At 54.0% G+C, this 8933-nt stretch overlaps 1 protein-coding gene across 5 annotated transcripts in view; it reads left to right on the top strand.

Moving 5' to 3' along the window:
• Positions 1-8933, top strand: part of LOC141126663 (beta-arrestin-1) — a 229097-nt gene that overhangs the window by 94501 nt on the left and 125663 nt on the right. The window contains exon 1 of one of the 5 annotated variants that reach the window (XM_073612609.1): positions 4065-4577. The exons of 1 other annotated variant lie outside the window; for it this stretch is intronic. In XM_073612609.1, coding sequence (XP_073468710.1) covers positions 4467-4577 — 111 coding nt within the window. In that variant the 5' untranslated portion in view covers positions 4065-4466. Of the gene's footprint in view, positions 1-4064; positions 4578-8933 lie in introns of those variants that run through there. 3 more of the 5 variants (XM_073612608.1, XM_073612607.1, XM_073612611.1) reach the window with 3 other exon arrangements.

Here is an 8933-nt window from a genome sequence, read left to right as displayed (position 1 = left end):
CCCTCTCTCTGTCTCTGTCTTTCCCTCCCTCCCTCTATCTCCCTCTCCCTTTCTCTGTCCTCCCGCTTTCTCTCTGTCCTCCCCCTCTCTCACTCTCTCATTCTCCCTCCCTCTATCTCCCTCTCTCTGCCCCCCTCTCTCACTGCCCTCTCTCTCTCTCTCTCTCTCTCTCATTCTCCCTCCCTCTATCTCCCTCTCCCTCTCTCTGTCCTCCCCTCTCCTCCCCCTCTCTCTCTCTGCCCCCCCTCTCTCTGTCCTCCTCTCTCTCTCTCTGTCCTCCCCCTCTCTTTCTCTGTCCTCCCCTCACCCTCTCTCTGTCCTCCCCCTCTCTCTCTCTCTCTCTATCTCATTCTCTTTCTCTCTGACCTCCCCCTCTCTCTCTCTCTCTCTGCCCCCCTCTCTCTCATTCTCCCTCCCTCTATCTCCCTCCCTCTCTCTCTCTCTCTCTGTCCTCCCCCTCCCACTCTGTCCTCCCCCTCTCTCTCTGTCCTTCCCTCTCCCTCTCTCTGCCCCCTCGCTCTCTCTCATTCTCCCTCCCTCTATCTCCCTCTCTCTGTGCTCCGCTCTCCCTCTCTCTGCCCCCCCTCTCTGTCATTCTCCCTCCCTCTATCTCTATCTCTCTGTCCTCCCTCTCTCTCTCTGTCCTCCCCTCTCTCTGTCTCTGTCTTTCCCTCCCTCCCTCTATCTCCCTCTCCCTCTCTCTGTCCTCCCGCTTTCTCTCTGTCCTCCCCCTCTCTCACTCCCTCATTCTCCCTCCCTCTATCTCCCTCTCTCTGCCCCCCTCTCTCTCTCTGCCCCCCTCTCTCTCTCTCTCTCTCTCTCTCTTTCTCTCTCTCTCTCATTCTCCCTCCCTCTATCTCCCTCTCCCTCTCTCTGTCCTCCCCTCTCTCTCTCCTCCCCCTCTCTCTCTCTGCCCCCCCTCTCTCTGTCCTCCTCTCTCTCTCTCTCTGTCTCTCTGTCCTCCCCCTCTCTTTCTCTGTCCTCCCCTCACCCTCTCTCTGTCCTCCCCCTCTCTCTGTCTCTATCTCATTCTCTTTCTCTCTGACCTCCCCCTCTCTCTCTCTCTGCCCCCCCTCTCTCTCATTCTCCCTCCCTCTATCTCCCTCCCTCTCTCTCTCTCTCTCTCTGTCCTCCCCCTCCCACTCTGTCCTCCCCCTCCCACTCTGTCCTCCCCCTCTCTCTCTGTCCTTCCCTCTCCCTCTCTCTGCCCCCTCGCTCTCTCTCATTCTCCCTCCCTCTATCTCCCTCTCTCTGTGCTCCGCTCTCCCTCTCTCTGCCCCCCTCTCTCTCATTCTCCCTCCCTCTATCTCTCTCTCTTTGTCCTCCCCTCTCTCTCTCTCTGTCCTCCCCTCTCCCTCTCTGTCCTCCCCCCTATCTCTCTCTCTCTCTGTCCTCCCCCTCTCTCTCTCTGTCCTCCCCTCTCCCTCTCTGTCCTCCCCCTATCTCTCTCTCTCTGTCCTCCCCTCTCTCTCTCTGTGCTCCCCTCTCCCTCTCTATGCCCCCCTCTCTCTCTCTCTCTCTCATTCTCCCACCCTCTATCTCCCTCTCTCTGTCCTCCTCCCCTCTCTCTGTCCTTCCCCCTCTCTCTCTTTGTCCTCCCCCCTCTCTCTCTTTGTCCTCCCCCCTCTCTCTCTCTCTCTGTGTCTCATTCTCCCTCCCTCTATCTCCCTCTCCCTCTCTCTGTCCTCCCGCTTTCTCTCTGTCCTCCCCCTCTCTCACTCTCTCATTCTCCCTCCCTCTATCTCCCTCTCTCTGCCCCCCTCTCTCTCTCTCTCTCTCTCTCTCTTTCTCTCTCTCTCTCATTCTCCCTCCCTCTATCTCCCTCTCCCTCTCTCTGTCCTCCCCTCTCTCTCTCCTCCCCCTCTCTCTCTCTGCCCCCCTCTCTCTGTCCTCCTCTCTCTCTTTCTCTGTCCTCCCCTCACCCTCTCTCTGTCCTCCCCCTCTCTCTCTCTCTATCTCATTCTCTTTCTCTCTGACCTCCCCCTCTCTCTCTCTCTGCCCCCCCTCTCTCTCATTCTCCCTCCCTTTATCTCCCTCCCTCTCTCTCTCTCTCTGTCCTCCCCCTCCCACTCTGTCCTCCCCCTCTCTCTCTGTCCTTCCCTCTCCCTCTCTCTGCCCCCTCGCTCTCTCTCATTCTCCCTCCCTCTATCTCCCTCTCTCTGTGCTCCGCCCTCCCTCTCTCTGCCCCCCTCTCTCTCATTCTCCCTCCCTCTATCTCTATCTCTCTGTCCTCCCCCCTCTCTCTTTGTCCTCCCCTCTCTCTCTCTGTCCTCCCCTCTCCCTCTCTGTCCTCCCCCCTATCTCTCTCTCTCTCTGTCCTCCCCCTCTCTCTCTGTTCTCCCCTCTCCCTCTCTGTCCTCCCCCTATCTCTCGCTCTCTGTCCTCCCCCTCTCTCTCTCTGTGCTCCCCTCTCCCTCTCTATGCCCCCCTCTCTCTCTCTCTCATTCTCCCACCCTCTATCTCCCTCTCTCTGTCCTCCTCCCCTCTCTCTGTCCTTCCCCCTCTCTCTCTTTGTCCTCCCCCCTCTCTCTCTTTGTCCTCCCCCCTCTCTCTCTCTCTGTGTCTCATTCTCCCTCCCTCTATCTCCCTCTCCCTCTCTCTGTCCTTCCCCCCTCTCTCTCTGTCCTCCCCTCTCTCTCCCTCTGCCCCCCTCTCTCTCTCTCTCTCATTCTCTCTCCCTCTCTCTCCCTCTCTCTGTCCTCCCCTCTCTCTCTCTCACTCTCTCTCTCTCATTCTCCCTCTCTCTATCCCCCTCTCTCTCTCTGTCCTCCCCCCCTCTCTCTCTCTCTCTCTCTCTCTCTCATTCTCCCTCTCTCTATCCTCCCCCTCTCTCTCTGTCCCCCCTCTCTCTCTCTGCCCCCCTCTCTCTCTCTGCCCCCCTCTCTCTCTTATTCTCCCTCTCTCTCTCTATGTCCTTCCCTCTCCCTCTCTGTCCTCCCCTCTCCCCTCTCTCTCTCTCTCTCTCTCTCTCTCTCTCTCATTCTCCCTCCCTCTATGTCCCTCTCCCTCTCTCTGTCCTCCCCCTCTCTCTTTCTGTCCTCCCCTCTTTCTGTCCTCCCCTCTCTCTGTCCTCCCCTCTCTCTGTCCTCCCCTCTCCCTCTCTGTCCTCCCCCCTATCTCTCTCTCTCTGTCCTCTCTCTCTCTCTCTCTCTCTGTCCTCCCCCCTCTCTCTCTCTCTCTCTCTCTCATTTTCTCTCTCTCTGTCCTCCCCTCTCCCTCTCTCTGTCCCACCTTCTCTCCCTCTCTCTCATTCTCCCTCCCTCTATAGCCCTCTCTCTCTCTCTCTCTGTCCTCCCCTCTCTCTCTGTCCTCCCCTCTCCCTCTCTCTGTCCCCCCTTCTCTCTCTCTCATTCTCCCTCCCTCTATCTCTCTCTCTCTCTCTCTCTCTCTCTGTCCTCTCCTCTCCCTCTCTCTGTCCTCCCCCCTCTCTCTCTGTCCTCCCCTCTCCCTCTCTCTCCTCCCCTCTCTCTCTCTGTCATTCTCCCTCCCTCTATCTCCCTCTCTCTCTGTCCTCCCCCTCTCTCTGTCCTCCCTCTCTTCCTCTGTCCTCCCTCTCCCTCTCTCTGTCCTCCCCCTCTCTCTCTCTATCCTCTCTCTCCTCCCCTATCTCTCTCTCTCTGTCCTCTCTCTCTGTCCTCCCCTCTCTCTCTCTCTCTCTGTCCTCCCCTCTCTCTCTCTCTCTGTCCTCCCCCCTCTCTCTGTCCTCCCCTCTCTCTCTCTCTCTCTCTGTCCTCCTCTCTCTCTCTCTCTCTCTGTCCTCCCCCCTCTCTCTGTCCTTCCCTCTCTCTCTCTATCCTCTCTCTCCTCCCCTCTCTCTCTCTCTCTGTCCTCCCCTCTCTCTCTCTCTCTCTGTCCCCCCCCTCTCTCTGTCCTCCCCCCTCTCTCTGTCCCCCTCTCTCTCTCTCTCTCTGTCCTCCCCTCTCTCTCTCTCTCTCTGTCCTCCCCCCTCTCTCTGTCCTTCACTCTCTCTCTGTCCCCCCCTCTCTCTGTCCTCCCCCCTCTCTGTGTCCTTCTCTCTCTCTCTCTCTCTCTCTGTCCTCCCCCTCTATCTCTCTGGCTCTCTTTCTCTCTGTGTCCTCCCTCTCTCTCTCTGTCCTCCCCTCTCTCTCTCTCTGTCCTCCCCCTCTATCTCTCTGGCTCTCTTTCTCTCTCTCCCTACGCACCCCAGACTGCAGAAATTAGCGATGCAGGTCCTGTGCTCACAGAACACAGCAATGGCGAAGATGAGAGAGCCAATCAGGACTGCGATCAGGGCATGACACTTCAAGAAAAAAAAAAAAAAAACATGTTGAATTTTCAATGCAGCAGCCGGCTCAGGGAGGCTGCATGATACCGGAGGAAACATAAAGCATTGGGAAAGATTAAACCGCAAAGGAAAAAAAAAATATAAGCATTATAAAAAAAACAGTGAAAATTACTTGCCGTAGAAGGCAGACGACAATGAAAATGTCAGTGCAGATTGCTAAATGGATTATGGGTGGATTGACAGCGACTACACGGAGAGACAGAGCTTAAATCCCAGGCACTGTGACACTGCAAGATATTCTAGGTACTGTACAGATGGACAACATATTTCTGTAAGTACATCTCCATCCATTTCTGCATGTTGCCTGCAATATATCCCATGTGCTATAATAATGTTCAGTGTCCAGGGTATTGTGTCCCCCAGTTAGTGGGTAAAGTGTCCCCCCCCACTAGAAGGTAGAGTGTGCTCCAATAAGAGGGCAGAGTGTGCCCCGCATTAGAGGGAAGCATATCCCCCCAATAAGAGGGTAGAGTGTGCTCCCATTAAAAGGTAGCGTGTCCCCCCATTAAGAGGGTAGAATGTCCTCCAAAAAGTGGGCAGAGTGTCCCTCCCATTCGAGAGTAGTGTGTCCCCCAGTAAAAGGGCAGAGTGTCCCTCTCATTCGAGGGTAGTGTGTCCCCCAGTAAAAGGGTAGAGTGTCCCTCCCATCAGAGGGTAGTGTCCCCCCCCCACTTAGAAGGTACAGTGTTCCCCCAATAGAGGGTAAAATGCCCCCCCATTAGAGGGTAAAATGCTCCCCCCCCATTAGGGGGTAAAATGCTCCCCTAATAATAAGAAAGAGTGTCCTCCCCTGTACAAGGGTAGAGTGTCCTGCAGTAACTGAGCAGAGTGCCCCCCAATAAAATGGTAGAGTGTCTGCCCATTAGAGGGTAAAGAGCCCCCCCCCCCAAATAAGAGAGAGACGTGTTCCCCCATTAAAGGGTAGAGTGTCCTCCCCAATGGGATGGAAGAGTGCCCCCAATAGGTGAGTGTCCCCCCTATTAGAGGTTAGAGTATCCCCCTATAAGAGGGAAAAATGTTCCCTCCATTAGAGGGAAAAGTGTCCCCCAATAAGTGGGCAGAATCCCCCACATAACAGGGAAGGGTGTCCTCCCCTAAGAGGGAAGTGCCCTCCCCAATAACAGAGCAAAGCACCCCCCCAATATAGTGTCCACCCTATATGAGAGCAGAGTATCCATCCTATAAGAATGCAGAGTATCCCACCCAATGACAAAGTATAAGAGCAAAGTGTATCCCAATAAGAAGGCAGAGTGTCCTTCAATAACATGGCAGAGCCCCCCCCCCCCCCCCAAATAAGAAGGCAGAGTGTCCCCTCTCAATAACAGTTGTTCTAAATAACAAAGCAGAGTGTTCCTCAGTGTCACCCCAATAAAAGTGTAGGGTGTCCGTCATAAAATTGTAGTGTTCCCACCTATAACATGATAGATCTCTGAACAAATAAGAAGGTACAGTTCCCCCTTTACCAAAGATGAATGTCCCCCAATAAGAGAGTGGAATGCTCGGCAATAAGAGGGCAGAGTTTACCCCCCAACAAGCAGGAAGAACATCCACCACAAGCATAAAATTATGCCCCTGTATAAAAGGGCCAAAACTATGTAAACCCCCTCCAACTCAAGCAGTTAAGGTATTTGCTATAATGTGGACTGTTGATATTCCATCATACATGAAAGACATTGTAGACGATGGTGGTCTTCCAACCTTGTGGTAATAGTTTGGGGTAGACCCTTTTCTGTTCCATCATGATTGTGTCCTTGTGTACAAAGCCAGAGCCATAAAGACTTGGTTTGACCAGCTTGGCATGGAGGAGCCCGAGTGTCCTATACAGAGTCCTGACCTCGACCTTAACTCTATGAACGCTATGAACCAGGCTTTCTCATTCAACATCAGTACCTGACCTCACAAATGCTTTTTTGAATGACAAGGGTTCTAGTCTTCCCTTGCGTTACCAACCTTGTGGCAGCAATTTTAGGAAGGTTCTTTTCTGTTCCAGCACGATTATGCCTTTATGTACAAAGCCAGCTCCATAAAGACATGCCCTGAGTCTGACCAGAATAGTGTGGAGCAACTTAAGTGTCCTGCAGGAAGCGCTTATCTCAACCCTACTGACCACCTTTGGGATGGATTTGAATTCTGGCTGTGAGCCAGGTCTTCCCAGTACCTGACCTCACAAATGGGCACAAATTCCCGCAGACACTCTACCATATCATGTAGGGGGCAACTGTATATCAATGGCTACAGTAAATAGACACAATGACAAAATGTAGACCTTTAATTCATTGGTGTCATTGGAATAGTGAACCCCAGAAAAAAATGGTCCTTCAAGTCATTGGTGTCAGTTGGATAGTGGGCCCCAGGGTAGAATTACCCCTAAAACCATTGATGTTCAGTGGAATAATGGTCCTCAGGAAACAATAGTCCTTCAAACCATTAATGTCAGTGGAATAATGACCCCTCAAGGAAGAATAGTCCTTCAAACCATGTGTCAGTGTTCAGTCAAGCATGTGTCATAACAGGCACCTCTAGACAGGGCCGGGAGGAGGCAGGGGAAGAAGGGACACCTGCCCTGGGCACTATCTGTTTGTGCAGCAGAGGGGGCATGCTGGGAGCTCCCCTTTCTCTGCCTCTCACTGACAGACAAGAGTGACTGCAGTGTCACTCCTGTCAGCAGGGATTTTTTTCATTTATAGCATGGTGGTACTCTGTAGCTCCACCTCCCTCACTAACCCTCTGCTCCCCACTGGACGACGGTCACCTGTAAATTGGCTTCCTGTGCTGATTCTGTGTTTACATACGACACAGTGAGCATCAAGTGACAGCGCCTCCTCAGAGGAGCAGCTGCCAGAGGGCTAGGCATAAATCACTCTGCAGTAGTTATTTACTGAGCGACCACAGGAGGTCTGTATACTGGGCGGCCGTGGGAGGAGGTGGGAGCTCTGTGTACTGGGGGGCTAGGAGGTGGAGGAGATTGTGCATTCTAGGCTAGGTGGTGGGGGGAGCACTGTGAATAGAGGGGTGCTATTAGGTGGGGGAGCACTGTGTATTAGGGGGTGTTAGGAGGTGGGGGGAGCTCTGTGTATAGAGGGGTGCTAGGAGGTGGGGGAGCACTGTGTATTGGGGGGTGTTAGGAGGTGGGGGGAGCACTGTGTATAGAGGGGTGCTAGGAAGTGAGGGGAGCACTGTGTATTGTGGGGTGCTAGGAGGTAGGGGGAGCACTGTATATTGGGGAATGCTAAGAGGTGGGGAAGCACTGTGTATTGTGGGGTGCTAGGAGGTAGGGGGAGCACTGTATATTGGGAAATGCTAAGAGGTGGGGAGAGATTGTGTATTAGGGGGTGCTAGGAGGTGGGGGAAGCTCTGTGCATTGGGGAGTGCTAGGAGGTGGGGGGAGCTCTGTGTATTGGGGAGTGCTAGGAGGTGGGGGGAGCTCTGTGTATTGGGGGCTAGGAGGTGGGGGATATTGTGTATTGGGGTCTAGGAGGTGGGAGGATCTCTATGTATTGTGGGGTACTAGGAGGTGGGGGAAGCACTGTGTATTGGGGGTTAGGAGGTGGGGGAACACTCTGTATTGGGGGGCTAGGAGGTGGGGGGAGCTCTGTGTATTGGGGAGTTCTAGGAGGTGGGGAAGCTCTGTGCATTGGGGAGTGCTAGGAGGTGGGAGAAGCTCTGTGCATTGGGGAGTGCTAGGAGGTGGGGGGGCTCTGTGTATTGGGGGGCTAGGAGGTGGGGGGAGATTGTGTATTGGGGGTGTTAGGAGGTGGGGGGAGCTATATGTATTGTGGGGTGCTAGGAGGTGGGGGGAGTCCTGTGTATTAGGGGGTGTTAGGAGGTGGGAGGAGCACTGTGTATTGGGGGTTAGGAGGTGGGGGAATAATGTGTATTGGGGGCTAAGAGGTGGGGGGAGCTCTGTGTATTGAGGGGTGCTAAGAGGTGGGGGAAGCTCTGTGTATCAGGGGTGCTAGGGGATGGGGGGAGGACTGTGTATTGAGGGGTGCTAGGAGGTGGGGAGTACACAGTGAATTGGGGGGGTGCTAGGAGATGTGGGGAGCTCTGGGTACTGGGGGGTGCTAGGAGGTGTTGGGGGTTCTGTGTACTGGGGGGTGCTAGGAGGTTGGGGCAGCTCTGTGTATTGGGGGTGCTAGGAGGTGGGGGGTGCTAGGAAGTGGGGGGGGAGCTCTGTGTATTGGGGATGCTAGGAGGTGAGGAGTCCTGTAACCCTTGAATGGATGAGTTTATATATTTTGAACATGGCGTCTCTGGTTCACGCTCTTGTTCCCCTGACGATTCGCTCTAATGTGAAATGTATTGGGAGGGGCTTGAACATGTGATGTCATATGCCCACTGAGAAGACTTGCCAGTGAGGCATCTGTGTTTCTGCGCATACAATTTGCTTCTATTATGTGAGCACCTTCCGTGTTTTTAGAAAATATGTGCCTAGCGGTTGGTCACACTATATGCGGCCTCTGTTCTCTTCCTCCAATGTGGTTCATACAATGGGCCTGCCTGGGTTTGTCAGCTTGGAGCTGCTCAGACTGATTGTTGGATGAGGACCACCACGGGTTATCTAGAGGTGCCTGTTATGGCACATGCTTGATTGAACGCTTTCACTGGAGATCCATAGCATCCGGTA

The sequence above is a fragment of the Aquarana catesbeiana genome, linkage group LG02 (assembly GCF_042186555.1).
Source record: "Aquarana catesbeiana isolate 2022-GZ linkage group LG02, ASM4218655v1, whole genome shotgun sequence".
Classification (NCBI taxonomy): Eukaryota; Metazoa; Chordata; class Amphibia; order Anura; family Ranidae; genus Aquarana; species Aquarana catesbeiana.
This window is presented reverse-complemented; position numbering and strand designations above follow the sequence as displayed.